The following is a 17,397-nucleotide window of genomic DNA, read 5'->3' as shown; positions in this document are numbered from 1 at the left end:
TTTCCTTATGTTTTCCTTGATTAAAAGCGCTGTAAAAAAATACTTTTGATTATCTTAAATGTGCGATGTCTACAGGAAAGACGCGAACTAGTTAAGCATAAGTAAGTATTACAAAATGTGAGAAATGCACGGTTTTATAATATTTAAAACTTTCGCGTTTTGAACACATATTAACTCACATTAAATATTATGTGAATAAATTTCGCGTTAGACCCGTCTATAAATGTGAGTAAATATGCACGGTTTTATCGCGCAAAAGAAATTCAAGTTGAACCTGATTTTATAACATCAATTACGATTGTCATATGCTCATATAACATCAAAGTCGCTACTTCAACAAAAAGTAAGTCATAAATTATAACATTCATAACAGGCCGCAGGAGGTGAGTTTTTATGACATAATTATACTTAATTTACTCCAATTACTTAATGATTGTATCCAGCACCGCATAATTACATTTACCAAGTGTGTTTTTTAATGGTTTTGTTTCTTCTCGCAACAATTAACTTACAGGTGCTTTAACTCATATTTAACTTGTGAATGACATACAAATGTAGAGTAAGTATTACGTAAGTTCATCGTAAAAAAACCGGCCAAGTGCGAGTCGGACTCGCGCACGGAGGGTTCCGCACCATCAACAAAAAATAGAGCAAAACAAGCAAAAAAACGGTCACCCATCCAAGTACTGACCCCGCCCGACGTTGCTTAACTTCGGTCAAAAATCACGTTTGTTGTATGGGAGCCCCACTTAAATTTTTATTTTATTCTGTTTTTATTAGTATTTGTTGTTATAGCGGCAACAGAAATACATCATCTGTGAAAATTTCAACTGTCTAGCTATCACGGTTCGTGAGATACAGCCTGGTGACAGACGGACGGACGGACGGACGGACGTACGGACAGCGGAGTCTTAGTAATAGGGTCCCGTTTTTACCCTTTGGGTACCTACGGAACCCTAAAAACATCATCATTACAATCTTATGTCATATATGTAAATGTTAAATAGTACAATCATTCCACGAGGGTATGGAAGCCACAATCCTTTACAATGGCGAAACATCTGCTCCCTTCGACGTACGCCGAGGTGTTCGACAAGGTTGTGTATTGGCACCTACTCTCTTTGGAATATTCTTTTCTGTACTCTTGAAGGTTGCTTTTGGAAACGATCTACAGAGCATACACCTTTACACAAGATCCGATGGTCAGATGTACAACCTAACGAGGCTTAAGTCCAAGCGTTATAGGGAGGACTTATATGCAGACAGCCTTCTCTTTGCTGACGATGCTGCTTTCGTCGCTCACAGTCAGTCTCAGCTGCAGGCCATCATGGATAAATTTTCAAGAGCTTGTGACCTATTTTCCATGTCCATAAATGCCAAGAAAACAACCATACTAGCGCAAGGATGTTCAGAACAGCCAACGATCACGCTTAACGGCGCACCTCTCGAGGTGGTCAGCAAGTTTTGCTACCTTGGTTCGCTTGTGTCGAGCAATCTCTCGCTTGACGCAGAGATCGACTCCCGCATCGGCAGAGCAGCCACTACGTTCGGGAGGCTCCGTGCAAGGGCTTGGGACAACAAACATCTCACGGTAAAAACGAAAATGCTTATTTACCAAGCATGTGTCCTGAGCACACTTCTGTATGGAGCAGAATCCTGGACGACTTACGCAAAACAAGAACGCCGGCTGAACACCTTTCATATGCGCTGTCTGCGGGGCATACTTGGCATCACATGGAGGGATCGCGTGACAAATGAGTCTAAGCGAGGCACAGCTCCCCAGTATCACAGCCACACTGAAGAAGAGACGATTGAGGTGGCTTGGACATGTGTATCGAATGGAACGGACTCGTTTGCCACGCCAAATCTTGCCAGGAGAGGTTGCGGATGCAAAAAGACCGGTCAGGCGGCCAATACTGCGCTTTAAAGATTGCGCGAAACGTGACATGGTTGCTTTTAACATCTCATGCAACCAATGGCAGAAACTGGCCGAAGACCGACCCATGTGGCGTCGTGCTATTCATGATGGTCAATCCTAAGCACGACGATGCCTGGTTTTCCTTATTAAAAGAAAAACGCATGAGGCGCCACGAGCAGGCCTCCAACCCCCGCCCACCTGGGGGAGCATACACCTGCTGCGTGTGTGGCCGAGGGATCCTCTCTCGTATAGGGCTTTACAGCCACGAACACAAGTGTCGTAACCGGGATGCTGCTTAAACATCTGACACAGATGGTAAAGGCCTATTATTATTATTAAATAACCTACATATTTATTCCATTCATTTATAAGCCAGACTTTTTATTATCGACGTATACTTTCAGGTATTTAAGTACTTTTTATAAAAGGCGGTAATCACTTAAAATCCAGTTACGCGTGAATTTAATAATTACTTATACAGTTAAGTAAATGCATTTATTGTGAGATATCATTTCACTCACGCACTTTCTTAAATGTATGGAATATTTGGCTTTCCGTAAAAGGTGGAGGCATGTCAATGAAGAACCTTTTAGTTCAGTCTCAGCTCGATAACGGGACAAACAAAACATTAATGTTGCAAGTTTTACTTTAGAAAATGAGTGTTAAAATTATTATAATGTAGTTTATCGCTAAGAATAAACGGGTGAATTGCAAAAAAAATGTACAAAGTTAAGGACCTGTGATTAGTCTGAAGTTACATAAATCATTCCATTCCAAAATTTTGATAGGTATTTTTAATTTTTTTAGCTTTAGTATTAGTTGTAAGTACTTAATTTTAGTTTTATATTCATTTTATAACACTTATTATGCAATAAATGAGTTTATTCCATTGTGTTACGACAAGTAAGCCATTTCTATTCAAGTTATATTTATGAATAAAAGAGTGTTAGCATACTAGTACTCGTATGTGTATGAATTAAGTAGTATAAATTTAATACAATACAATTAACATGGTTAATTATCGTAACACAATTGAACCAATTAACTTAATTGCTTGCACTGCTTCTTAACTAATTTTATTAAGTATTAATTTCAAGTCACTGTCAACTTAATTTTTTTAGTAAATTGTGGTGAAATCTAAAAACAAGTACTAGTTTGTTTTTCAGGGACTTCCAAGGCACGGAAGCCAATTCACACTTACGTTTTGACATCAAAATAATATCTAAATGATCTCATTTGTATGCACGATAGGTACTATGAAGTACGAACGAAACATAATTTAGGTATCAATTTGATGTCAAGTGTACGTGCAAATTAGCCTCTGGACGGACAAGAAACTATAGGTAATGCGAACGACAACTTAAGAAGCAAATTGAAGTTTGCTTCAGAGGAGCAAGCATCTAGTTAATTTGCCAAATTTAAATATTATACTTAAAAGGTTCTCAATCCATCGAGATTAGGATTTGCAATCCGGATCCGAAATGTATGAAATTATCCGGATCTGGATCCGGATCCGCGGATATTCGCATACATTTCGGATCCGTCGTGCAAACCCTAATCGAGATCTTATAATGTAGCTAATGTAGGTATGTTCCTCGATTTCTCGAAAGCGGCTGGAACGATATGGATTTAAACATCCCGAATGTTCAACCAGATACTTTGTTTTTCAATTTCCCAAGATTCCCCGTTCTGACAACAAACTGTCACACTAACGACACTTTTAAAAGCTAATTGAAGTTTGCTCGCAAGTGCTTTTTAATAATTCGTAGCGGCTTTTAGAAGCGCGAGCAACTTGTTCATTTGCCGCCTCAGCCGCCTGGCCCAGGGCCAAGTTAAAGTCTTCACTTTATTTTTTATTGGAAACTTATTAAGTTACTTAATAAAACACAGCCAATAAGTATATTTTTTTCCAGCTTATCTTTTTTAATGTTAGGCAAATGAGCAGATGAATTTTACCAATAGTAAGTAAAATACCAGTGTACTTATCTAGTTTCGTTGTGACAAAGCACAAATGTTAAGCTGTCAAACTAATTTTGGCTAAAATGGTGTTGGTGTTGATGAGCGTTAGTAAATAGTAAATTAGAAGCTCTGTGGCGGAGTCGAACGTCGAATTCGCAGGTTTGATCGATACGATTACGTCACCCAACTGGTTTCGTCGCAAATAGTTACTTGAGCTTATGTATTTTTGAAGTAATGTAGTAATAGAGACACCTACATGCATGTCAAGTTCCGGTGGTTATGCGGCCGGGTTCCCCACACGACGCAAAAAGTATTCAAGGGATTGCGTAACGCATTGCAGCCATTGCATCGCTTCTTCAATATCAAATTGTCGTTACATAAAATAAGTTGTGCTCCAGGTTTAGGTAGAGACCAAGAAGGGTACTATATCTGCTAACATTATGGGTATATATATAATTAAAATTTTTCTACAAAAAAAGAGTTGCAGATATTTATGTTACGGATTAGATACACTCAACTGGATTATTAAAAATATATAGGTATTTGATTTCAAATTAATTTGCCATGACAAGATTACTTTTTTTATGTTATACTTATCACAACTTTATTTCGCATTCTAAAACCTAAAAAAGTCGTATTAACTGTATAAATAAACCTATCAATTTCAAGTTCTATTAACTGTAAATGATACCTAATTATTTTTTATAGCGACTAGATAATAGAAACAGAAATCCAATCCGAAAATTTAACACCTGATAGGTATTTATTACCAAACAATTCACAGTCAAGCGTCGATCATGATTTGATGACACGGCATTTCTGAGCCTCCCATACTTTGGTTACTGCTTTAGACTGAGCTCGATTCAGATATTTCAGATTTAACTTAATTGTTACGGTTTCGAACTGGTTTTGATACAACCTACTGGTTTTGGTATTGACGTTCGTCTTCGTGACTGGCGCGCATCTTACGCACGACTTTCACTTCATTTCGCATGCACCAATCAGCGTGAAGGTCGTATCAAAATAAGATCAAACCTGCAACAAGTTGTTAAATCAGAATCGGTTTCACGGAGATACAATTTCCTAAATAATAGCATAGCGTATGATTTTTTTATGAATGAATGAGAACGGTTAAAGCTACAACATACCAATCCAAAAACTAAAGAACAATTTCCTCTTAATGACTATTTTGATTCAATGCGTTTATAAGCGGAGTATATGGATATTTTTTTTCCAGTACCTATGTTATCATACATTTTAATTTCACATCAATGCTTACGTTCCAGTACCTACTTTTATTCCAAATTAAACCTCCGTTAATGCATATTAAAGGCTTCGTCACACAGGCGCGTTTCCCGGGCGGCGCGTGAGCGGCGCGCGCCGTTTTACATATAAAACGCTCACGCCCCGCTCACGCGTCGCCCGGTAAACGCGCCTGTGTGACGAAGCCTTAACAGTCCCTCGGTTTATTTTGTCATTATCTTGGAACTAAACGAGAAAATCCGGACACGACAACCAGACCTGCTAGCATGAGTTGCGTTCTCGCGCGCGACTCTATACATCTAGCGCGACTTCAAGTATGGACTCGCGCGCGAGAACGCAACTCATGCTAGATCGCCTGATCGAGAGCTTAGTCTCGACATTAATAAAGACAGGACACAATGACGTTCCGTTAGTGGACTTACAAAATCATTGCTGACTTGCAATATGTTCAGTTATAGGTGTCGGCGACGGGACACGCGCATAATAATGTCGTGTAAGGTAATGACATCGAGATTTTGAAATTAGTGTTCATGATAACAAGATCAGCAGACAACTGCACGATTGACCAAACGTTCAAAGGTTCAAGCTTGAACATTCATTCATTTAACTCGTTTTTTATGCAATTAGTATTTATGTAGATCTCATGTGTGTGTATAATCATTCGCCTCAATCTTCTGTCAATATGCAGTATACCACGCACACAATAACAGGTAATGTATAGATATATAACTGGGGTTATATAGCACAGATTATTAAAAGTCGTTAAACGCAATTCCGTTCAAATTTCACCCCTTACATCCTCGAAGGAATAATTTTCGCTGCACTGCGGGATTGAAAGTAAGTATAAAAACCCTATGTCTCAATCCAAGTTTGTAATTTGCGTGCCAAAGTTCATCAATATTCGTACAACTATTTTTATGTGATTGAGAAGTTCTAAAATAAGTCGAACCTACAAAGTTTCCATTTATTTTTTCCTCATTCCGTACCCGGACCTATGTGTATTCTCTGACAGTTATTTTCACAACCCAAATATATGTCTAAAATGAAACGGCAGCTGCAATACAGAAATCCTGAAAGGGAACAAAACCATGCGAACTACAACTACGATATGAAAATGTCGAGCCACGGACAGCAACTACAAAAACATAAAAATACCAAAAACCGGCCAAGTGCGAGTCGGGCTCGCGCACGGAGGGTTCCGCACCATCAACAAAAAATAGAGCAAAACAAGCAAAAAAACGGTCACCCATCCAAGTACTGACCCCGCCCGACGTTGCTTAACTTCGGTCAAATATCACGTTTGTTGTATGGGAGCCCCACTTAAATTTTTATTTTATTCTGTTTTTAGTATTTGTTGTTATAGCGGCAACAGAAATACACCATCTGTGAAAATTTCAACCGTCTAGCTATCACGGTTCGTGAGATACAGCCTGGTGACAGACGGACGGACGGACGGACGGACAGCGGAGTCTTAGTAATAGGGTCCCGTTTTTACCCTTTGGGTACGGAACCCTAAAAATGAAGGTAGGAAATACAGGCGACGGTATAGAGAAATATCCACGTTCTATTGCTCTATGGCTCTGCCATATATTAGCCTGGGTATTTACTACATAGAAGTTTGTTTGTAGGAGTGGTATTTGCGTCTGACTGTAGCTACTTGAAGTAGTTTGAAGTAAGGTTATGATATGAAATGAAATGAAAATGCTTAATTGCCACAAAAAAGTACAAAATATAAACTAACTTAAACTAACTATTCTAATAATATTAAGTATAAGTTATAATTATTTCTAAATGATGTGGCAAACGGTCATGCGGAAAATAAATAAATAAATAAATAAATAAATAAATATTATGGGACAATCTTACACAAATCGACCTAGTCCCACGGTAAGCTCATAAGGCTTGTGTTGTGGGTACTAGACGACGATATATATAATAATATAGATACATATAAGTACTTAAATACATAGAAAACATCCATAACTAAGGAACAAATATTTGTGATGAACACACAAATAAATGCCCTTACCGGGATTCGAACCCGGGACCTCCAGCTTCGTAGGCAGGGTCACTACCGACTAGGCTACGGAGGCCGATAAAGGCCGGAAAGGGGCTAGAGAACCACTTGTGTGGAATCGTCATACTTTTCCTATTGACATTGATCCGGAAAAAATAAAGTACCTATGGGTAGGTACCTTCACTATCTTAATTGGTTTTAAAAAGCATAATACGATTATATTGATCGTGTTATGTTTTGTTGCTTTTTTTATCAATGCTGTTTATTCAAATTTAAAAAGAACCACTTTTTTATTGTATATTATATTTTAAGACAGGAATCTTATACTTAAGCCGAACAACAACATTTATGAACAATTCTAAGTTTTTTTTTATAACTTTGCCCTCGTACATGTCAACAAACACACAAAGAACGAGGCAAGTATCAGGATAAATAAAAAGTTAACTCACATTTATAGACGGGTCTAACGCGAAATGTCTATAAATGTGAGTTAATATGTGTTCAAAACGCGAAGGTTTTAAATATTATAAATAAAAAGTTATTCAAAGTGGCATTAGGTACCCTTTTTTAAACAAAATTACAGCGCGTTACTAAACTATTATAACAATATGGCAACAATGAAACTATATCCCATGCAAATCATCAATAAAACCTGCCGAAACCGAAACTTCGGTCGGACACTACCGAAAATACTCAGTTAAATTCAAATTTGTTCAAAAGGTTCGGCAGTTTTTGGCCGAAACCAAACCTTCGGCCGAAACATAATTTCTTTGCCGAAACCTGCCGGAATAAAAAATTTCTAGGTCTTAACTAGATTTTAAATTAAACTGTCACAAAGGATTATACTAGAATTGGATGGTTTATGCAATTATATAGCACTATTCACTTCGATTGGAGGTTCACTTTCTCTCAGATCTTGTGAGAGCTGGACACATGCGCAAACAGACCGGCGCAGGAGTGGGTTGACACAACAACATCGGTATGTCACAACATTTGTGCGGTTAATTCAAATATTGAATACTTGGGACCGAACCAGTATCCAGTAGGTAGGTACGTATCTTAGGTACAGACTCACAAGTAATAATATTTTGCATGATGAATCCTAGCTAAATCGGTTGTTCTGTACTAACGCTATGGAATGTCCAACTTAGTTAGAACCCTAAATGGCGTAACAATCACGGAGAGTGACTGTACCTACTATTAATCCCTCATCTGCCTCAAATCAAATACCTATTCACTACAGCCGCTGTATCTCTCGCACAGCGAGATATACAGATGAAAGCCGGATAAGAAGTCGAGTTACGCTTTTTTTTATGCGGAATTTGTCGACTTAAGTCGACTTAATTCAATTAAAGATTTTATCTATATGACGTGTGATCTAAGATCACTACAACTGGTTCAATGTTGTCATAACAAATACATGGCATAAAGGCATATACCTACAAATAACATAGCGGCCAGGCAAAACAACAATAACAACAACAAAATTATGACTCTAATGACAACAGCCGAGCGGTACGAGTATTTGGTCAAGTTGGATCTCAGAAAATCAGGTATCTAAAAGAAAAGCACAAAAGGCAGGTAAAACAAAAAAAGCACTACGACTTAATATGTCTAATAAACCGTGTATTCGGTCTAGTTAGATGTTATAAATAATAAAAAAAAAACAAAAGCCAGGCAAAACAAAAACAACAACAACGTACAGTGCGTACATCAGGTACAGGTCAGAACTCGGTATACTCATACCAATATGATCAAGCTGGATTTCAAAAAGGCACGAGTCGAAAACATAAGCACACAAACAATCAGGTCAACAACAACACTACGATATACGTACAATGAACGGCAGACGCTGCTTTAGTGACAAGACACGATAACGGTGGCGTCAAAGAAGCTGGAATATGGCGCCATCATGACCACGGGGTCTCTTTGATGTTCTATCTAAGTTTTTGTGCTTCTAATCTTATATTTCGACCGTATATTCGATCAAATTGGATGCCATAAAAGAAAATAAAAGCACACAAGCCAGGCAAAACAAAACAAACACAACAACAACACTACAACATACGTCCAATGAACGGCAGCCTGGCCGTGTCCGCTTTAGCGACCACACTCGGCGCGCCAAGACACACGATAGCGATGGCGTCAAAGAAGCTCGAATGTGGCGCCATCACGACCACGGGCGCCTCGCGGTGGTCGCTGGGCGCGTGCTTGGCGCCCAGGATCTTGACGCGGTGGAAACCGGCGATCACCACCACCAGGCGCATCAGGGAGAGGATGGAAAAGCGGAGCTTGCTGAAAAGTTAAGTGAGTTTAGGATCCCGGTATTCGATAACTACTCAAAAGATTGTAGGAAAAAATAAACTATTGTTTATGGTCACTATTAATATTAAGATCCCTGGATGAAACTTGGGTCTGTATCCACATACAATGTAACATTATATCAAAATACGTCCTTCATTCACGACATTTTCTTACTATACAACTGAACTATTTCGAACAAGCTGAGAATTCGCCTTGATTGAATTTCTTAATAATACAGGGCCCAAAAATATATCAATTTTTTTATAACTCTTAAAAAACTTACACTAAACTATATAATTAACACACTTTTTTCTCGTTGATTAAGCATTTCACTATCAAAGTATGTATTGAAAGCCATGATGGCCGACCTCAATCGATGGAAATTGGAAAGTCGGTATCATCCCAGAGGCAATCACTCATTGTGGAGCTAAAACGCTATCTACTCCAGCTTTATTGATTTACAACACGATGAAATTAATAGTATAAAATAATAGCTATCGTAAACGCAAAGCGGCCTCTGCGGCCCAACTGGGTCGGCATCAAACCTAATAAAGGTACTACTGCGGTCCGTTTCTCAAAGGCTTGTAACTTATAATACAAGCAGATGTCACTTTTTGACAGCTTTTGTTGGAAAGGGACTTCCACTTGTATTACAAGTTACAAGCTTTTGAGAAATGGGCCCCTGGTGTAACGAATCGAAACGTCGGAAATATAGGTACCTAGGTTACAAAATAAATTCACTAAAGACCTGAAATAATTAGGAGTACCTAAACCTATGTTTTAACATGTATTCAAAACGATAAAGTTTTAAATGTTATATATAATAGCAGGCGTGGCTCACTCCGCGATTTCGTCGCTTTGCTACAGGTAGCTAAAAGTACATCCGTTCCACACCAATTTTGGTGGCTAGCCTAGCCATAAGCCGCGCGTGGCGCTGTCGCCACCTAGCGGCCATATCTGTGCTGATCGTAACAGACGCGTTTTGTTAGAGAGTGAGTCTTCTGTGCCTAGTACTATTATTTATTCTGTGATAAAAATAATAATAATATGATTGTGATTGTAATAGCGAAGGTTTCTAGACCTCTCCGGAAAAATCTTTTTTTATCAGCCTCTCTATGCTCAAATATAAAAGAGCGCTCAAGAGGCAGATAACGAAATTTCGATTTTGGTTTTTCGCGGTGGCCCTCTTCCCTCTGTTATTGTTTAATAATTATAATGTTTCGGCTCACATGCGCGTTTTCCGGGCGGGACGTGAGCGTGGCGTGAGCGTTTTGTATGTAAAAGCGGCGCGCCCCGCTCACGCCGCGCCCGGAAAACGCGCCTGTGTGACGAAGCCTTTAGTATGATTATTTGAATGTTAGTATGTCTCAGAACAGTTTAAATTCGATTGAAGACTTATAATGTGTAATAAGGTTTAAGTAATTAAATATACATGAATGTAGAGTAAAGACGGTCAAAAATTTCTTCATACAGCGATGTTTATACCGTCACTTGTTTTTGGATCTACAGAAACACTTACCATTGGTGGACTAGATCTAAAGTTTACGTGTACGAGACTGATGTGTCCGAATAACTATTTATTTAACATACATTTAATTACCCATTCATGAGTACGACTAAGCTTTTGTCGCATGAGTTCGACAAACCGCTTTTGCCATACGATGCAATTTATTACACTCGTGTGGTATACTCTCAGAGCATCGTTTGACAAGATGTCGCACGATTGTGAGAGGCAATTGTTGTCACAAATTGCTTTGTGGCCATAGAAGGTCTCATACACACGTTTCTAATTTAGTAAAGCCTGTATACGAGCGAAGGAACATTCGTTCCATACAACTGTACGAGCGGCTAAAAACATGTATTGAAGACACTTTAGCGTGACATGTTTCGAATCCATTAAGCATTCATCTTTCATCTTCAGATTTATTCTCAAGTATCGTATTTCTTTTATTTTTAGTATCACACTGAACGTAGTTTAGCGAAAAGGATCCATCCTCAAAAATGTGTGTTGAAATAAATGAATATTCTCTTTCACAGTAGATTAAAACTGTTTGTGGGTTGAATCCTATTCCCTTAATGTGATACGGCATTTATTTTACTTTCCTTTGTGGTTTCACAATCAAACCACCGAGTATGGTTCATAAACTGTATTTAAATAACTATAACTAATAGGATAAACGTAAATAATTTGCATTGAACATAAATGAATTTTCTAACTGACGTGTCGCTGTCGACATAAGTATGGCAAAGAAACGGCCAGTGCGGGTTGGAACCTCTGTGGTTCCTACAATACTCCCCCCCTAGACCGTGGCTACGGTCGATAATATTCTTGCAGGTGAGCAGGGAATCGTACATGCCGACCACTCCGTGTCCTTTGCGCTAAGCCCTGATCTGGTGACGTTTGATCATCTGCATCTGCACCATGATTTGAATCAGAGCTATCTGAAGCTGTTTCGTCGCCTGTACGCACAGGTGATGAGAAAGGTGCGAAATCATCTCTAGCTAAATATGCTGGTTTCAATCGGTCGATTGTAACCTTGATTGCTTTTCCGTTGACTTCAATATCGAAGGTTTTAACTCCATGGCGCAATACCTTGAACGGTCCTTGGTATGGTGCTTCCAGAGATCGTCGTTCTGGACCTTGACGCAAAAATACATATGCAGAATCCTTCAAGTCTTTCGGAATGTAAAAGGGACGGTTGGAGCTCGTGTGCCATGATGTTGGCTGCGGAGAAAGTTGGCTCATGTGCTTTCGAAGGCGACTGGCAAAATCGCAGATGTCTACTACTGACTCTGAAGAAGAGGAAGAGAAGAACTGACCTGGTAATGTAAGTGGTTCGCCATATAGCAGTTCAGCAGGAGAGCTATTTAGATCTTCTTTCCATGCGCTTCTAATGCCCAGTAGCACTAAGGGAAGCGCTTCTGTCCACTGAGTTGTAGCGTGACACATAATGGCGGCCTTAAGTTGTCTATGGAGCCTTTCCACGAGACCGTTAGCAGCCGGATGATAAGCTGTGGTGGTTAAATGAGTCGAACCCATGAGTGCGGAGATCTTTTTGAACAGTTGTGACTCAAATTGACGTCCGCGGTCGGTAGTTATTCGTTCTGGGCAGCCGAATCGTGCAATCCAGCCTCCAACGAAGGCCGCGGCGCAGGTGTCTGCTGTGATGTCTTGTAATGGGTAAGCCTCAGGCCAACGAGTGAAGCGGTCAACGATTGTTAGACAATACCTGAAACCTGATGACAGTGGTAAAGGGCCCACTATGTCGATATGTACGTGGCGAAAGCGTGCTGACGGAAGGCTAAATTCTGCCAAGGGCGCATTAGTGTGTCTTGTGACCTTGCTACGCTGACATTGTTGACATTCTTTTGCCCACTGCATACAATCTTTTTTAATGCCAGGCCACACAAACCTTTGGGTCAGTAAGCGACTAGTTGCCTTTGCTCCAGGATGGCTAAGGTTATGAAGTGAATCGAAGATTTGTCGACGAAATGCTAATGTAAGAAATGGTCTTGGTTTCGATGTAGAAACATCACAGTAAATTTGTGCACCTGAGACTGAGGATGTAATCTTTTGCAGCTGAAGTGAAGATCCGCCTTGTAGAAGCTCCGACAGTTCAGTGTCGCTTGTCTGGGCTTCCGCGAGGGCTTGATAATCTAAGAATGTAGTAAGCTCCTCGATTCTGGAGAGAGCGTCAGCCACTATGTTATCCTTCCCAGACACAAATCGGATATCTGTCGAAAATTGGGATATAAAATCCAAATACCTGAATTGTCTCGGTGAGCACTTGTCGCGGTTTGTCATGAAGGCAAACGTTAGTGGTTTGTGATCAGTTAGGATTGTGAATGAGCGGGCTTCTACCATATATCGGAAATACTTGATGGCTTCATATATTGCGAGTAACTCTCGATCGTATGGGCTATATTTTTGTTGAGCTGAATTTAGCTTCTTGGAGAAGAAAGCCAATGGTTCCCACAATCCGTTTTTGCGTTGTTGAAGTACAGCTCCAATGGCGACATCTGATGCATCCGTTTGTAAAGCCAGCTCTGCGTCAGAGTCTGGGTGGGCCAATAAAGTAGCCTTTGACAGATGTGACTTACTCAGTTGGAATGTCTCACGCAGCGCTGGGGTCCAAACAATAGGTGTTGATGCTTTCGGATCTCCAGCGAGCAAGGCGGTAAGTGGTGCCAATATTTTAGCTGCTCCTGGAACAAACCGCCTATAGAAATTAAGCATACCCAAATACCTTCGTAATTCCTTAACGGTTTGCGGTGCTGGGAAGTCGTTAATAGCTTGCACCTTCGACTCCAATGGACTTATGCCCTGTGCTGAGACGCGATATCCTAGGAAGGTTACCTCAGATTGTCCAAAGACACACTTCGAAGTGTTGATCAAAACACCGTAGTCTTGAAGTCGTCTGAAGAGCTGACTCAGATGCTCTTTATGTTCGATTTCTGAGGATGAGGAGATCAAAATGTCGTCTAGGTAACCGTAGGCAAAGTCGAATCCACGAAGGAGTTCATCCATGAACCTTTGGAATGTTTGGGCTGCGTTACGCAATCCAAAAGTCATAAAGGGAAATTCGAACATTCCGAACGGTGTCGTTATCGATGTTTTGGGAATATCCGGTCCATATACGCGTATTTGATTGTAGGCTTTGATTAGGTCTATGGTGGAAAATATGTTTTTGCCTGCTAGCATATAAGCGAAATCTTGTATGTGACGAACAGGGTACTGGTCGGGTATAGTTCGAGCATTAAGCGCCCTATAGTCTCCACAAGGTCTCCACTCATTGTTTTTCTTGCGCACCAGATGTAAAGGTGACGACCATGGACTCTCTGATCTGCGAGCTGTGCCGTTCTGCAGCATGTCATCGAATTCTTTTTTAGCAATCTTTAAGCGCTCAGGATCCAGACGTCGAGGGCGGCTGGAGACCGGGGGTCCAGGTGTTGTCCTTATATGATGCACTGTATCGTGCTTAGGGGCACCTAGTTTACCGGCGGGGCGAGTGATATCCGGGAAGTCGCGCAGAAGCAGCGTATACATGGAGTCGTTAGTCGAGGTCGTGCGAATCGATGATATAGTTTCAGCCGCGCTGACTTGCTGTGCGTCAGTAAAGAGAGAAGTAGTTTTGTCGATAAGCTTTTGATTGCGGCAGTCGACGAGCAAATTGTAAAAGATCAAAAAATCAACGCCAATAATAGGCTTCGAGACATCAGCTACTGTAAATCGCCATTCAAAAATTCGTCGCAGGCCGAAATCGAGGTGTAAAGTAATATAACCATACGTTGCGATTACCGTACTGTTGGCGGCGTATAATTCATAATCAGTTTTCTTTCGTCGTTCGTTGACAAGTAACCGTGGAAATACGCACAGGTCTGAACCCGTGTCGATTAGATATTGGGTCTTTGTTGTACGATCTGTCATGAATAGACGGCCTGACGAAATGGGGCAGACGTTCTCGGCCACTATTGCCTGCCCTGAATGTTTCCCGACTTGAATGTACATGGCTCCACGCAGTTTGTTGCCTTAGAACCAAAATTATAGTGGTACCAGCAAACAGTGAATCCTTCAGGAACGTCACGGCGAGTGTATGTAGAGCGTTGGCGAGATTTCGATCGAGACGCGTTTCGGTTCTGAGATTGATAGAGTCGAGTCTGTTGTCTACCTCGGCGTTGCATATTGTCCTCACTGAGTAAAGCTTCCACTTGTTGGGCTAGCTGATCAACGCGTCGACTTAATTCTGAGACGGCACCCGTCGGTTCGGCTGATGTGCTGGCTACGTGCCTCGAACTTGGTGCCAGTTCTTGGATTCGGTCGGCTAACTCTGCTATATCATCGAGTGGAAGTCTTGGTTGCGACGCCACAATAGTTTGTACATTATTGGGTAAACGGCCGGACCAAACTTGACGTAAGAAGTCATCAGGAACTGATGGTCCAGCTAAACTTCGTAAATGCCTCAGAAATTGTGTGGGCTTGCGATCGCCGAGTTCTTCGTGTAGCATCAGTTGTCTAATTTTTTGCTCCTGAGAGACTGATAATCGTCTAATTAATTCTGTCTTCAGTTTATCATACTTATTTGATTCAGGTGGTGATAAGATTATATCCTTTACTTCAATCGCAAACTGTGGGTCGAGTTTTCCAATGACATGATAGAATTTTGTTGTATCGCTGGTGATTCCGGATAAAGTAAACTGACTTTCGAGTTGCGCGAACCATACCGCCGGCTCTTCGGGCCAAAATGGAGGAACACGTATGCCGACCCGGAAAACGCCGGTCGTTGGAATTGCACTGGTTGATGGTGGATTCTCTGCTTGCACTGCCGGAGGTACCGTCACATCACTATTGTTGTCGTTATCGTCCGACATCGTTTTTGTGCTTTTAGTCGTGGTCACCAATGTGGTTTCACAATCAAACCACCGAGTATGGTTCATAAACTGTATTTAAATAACTATAACTAATAGGATAAACGTAAATAATTTGCATTGAACATAAATGAATTTTCTAACTGACGTGTCGCTGTCGACATAAGTATGGCAAAGAAACGGCCAGTGCGGGTTGGAACCTCTGTGGTTCCTACACCTTCGTTTTATACTTTCAAAAACCCAGGGCCCTACAAACTTCAGGCATTTTAGGAGCACTTGTGAAATCACTTCGGTCCTAGAAATCTGTAAAATGCGTTTTTTATTTATATTTGTTATACTTAGAATCTTACTCGTACCTATAACAATAAATATAAATATTTTAAGCACCTTTAACCTTACATTATTTACAACAAACTGAAATTAAAACCAGAGTGTCGATTGTTGGAATTACGGCGTCAAATACGGGCCATTTATTTTCTCGTCATCGTAACAGCTCACACCAGAAGTTTAAAAATACCTCCCGATTGTGTAAGTACATAAAACAGTTTGCTAAAATGGCACGCGCTTTGATGCACCGAAACGATAAAAGATATACCTCACCAGATGATACGATCGCGATAGCATCGTTTACTTGAATACGAGTTGTTTTCGATGGTTACGCGTGCGATACCCAAATACTTTCTTAATTTTATTACGCAAGTCTGGTGTGTTATTTTAACCCTTAATTGGACAACGGTTCTATAATACAGGTTGGCCCAAAATCACGTTGGCTAATTTTTACTGTACATTTTGTTAGTCACTAACCCCCGACGCAAAAAAGGAGAGATATGTTTGACGCCAATGTCTATCTGTATGTGGCATCGTAGCTCTCCAACGGATGAACTGATATAGATGCGATTTTTTTTTTACGTAAAAGCGAGTTTTCTAGCGGTGGTTTTTAGTTATGTTTGATAGAAATCGATCCACCTACGGGATCTTAACGTTTTGAACCCGCATACTTTTTTGTGCGCAATAGTAACGAAGATCCTTCTTCATAATAACAAATAAATAAACAAATAACAGAATCCAACTGGTTATGTAGGTATTGAGTAGCTTTAAGAGTAAAAAAAAAACATTTGGTCGCGTCAGAGGTCAAAGTCCCGCAAACTTCAAATCGGGTCTCTTTAATAATTTTAATTAAGTACCTACAGTTTAGGTATACTAACACTCTGCTAACACACTATTAGACGTACATGTGTTGTACCTGTCCAAAACAGGCGTCAGAACTCGACTACTATGTTATTATCCCGTTCAAATCTATTATGAGTACCTACAGTAATCTCTACCTGTCATTCACGTCTCATTAAAATGTGAAAGCGTCCGTTATGGTGAATTATTTCCAAATGTAGGCAAACGCAAATATAGTCTTAATCAAAAATATTTAGCCAAGGTAAGATGGATTGGGATATTTGGGAATTTTGGGATAACTTCGAAAACGGTAATTTTGAAAATGACAAATGTCTACTTACTACCTATAGGTACAACCATTGTATGGTACTAGAAGCATTTTCTGTTATTACCAGTAGGCAAG

The 17,397-nt window shown here is 40.2% G+C and overlaps 1 protein-coding gene across 2 annotated transcripts in view; it reads right to left on the bottom strand.

The window, feature by feature from the left end:
• The window catches only part of LOC134651948 (lysophosphatidylcholine acyltransferase), a 50,568-nt gene that overhangs the window by 22,069 nt on the left and 11,102 nt on the right, over window positions 1-17,397 (bottom strand). Inside the window, exon 3 of one of the 2 annotated variants that reach the window (XM_063507080.1) lies at window positions 9,226-9,452. The exons of the other annotated variant lie outside the window; for it this stretch is intronic. Coding sequence (XP_063363150.1) covers window positions 9,226-9,452 — 227 coding nt within the window. The remainder of the gene's footprint in view (window positions 1-9,225; window positions 9,453-17,397) is intronic. 2 annotated transcript variants of the gene reach the window in all.

This window comes from Cydia amplana, chromosome 11 (genome assembly GCF_948474715.1).
Source record: "Cydia amplana chromosome 11, ilCydAmpl1.1, whole genome shotgun sequence".
Classification (NCBI taxonomy): Eukaryota; Metazoa; Arthropoda; class Insecta; order Lepidoptera; family Tortricidae; genus Cydia; species Cydia amplana.
The sequence above is the reverse complement of the archived record's forward strand: the minus strand, read 5'-3'. Positions and strand labels throughout refer to the sequence as shown.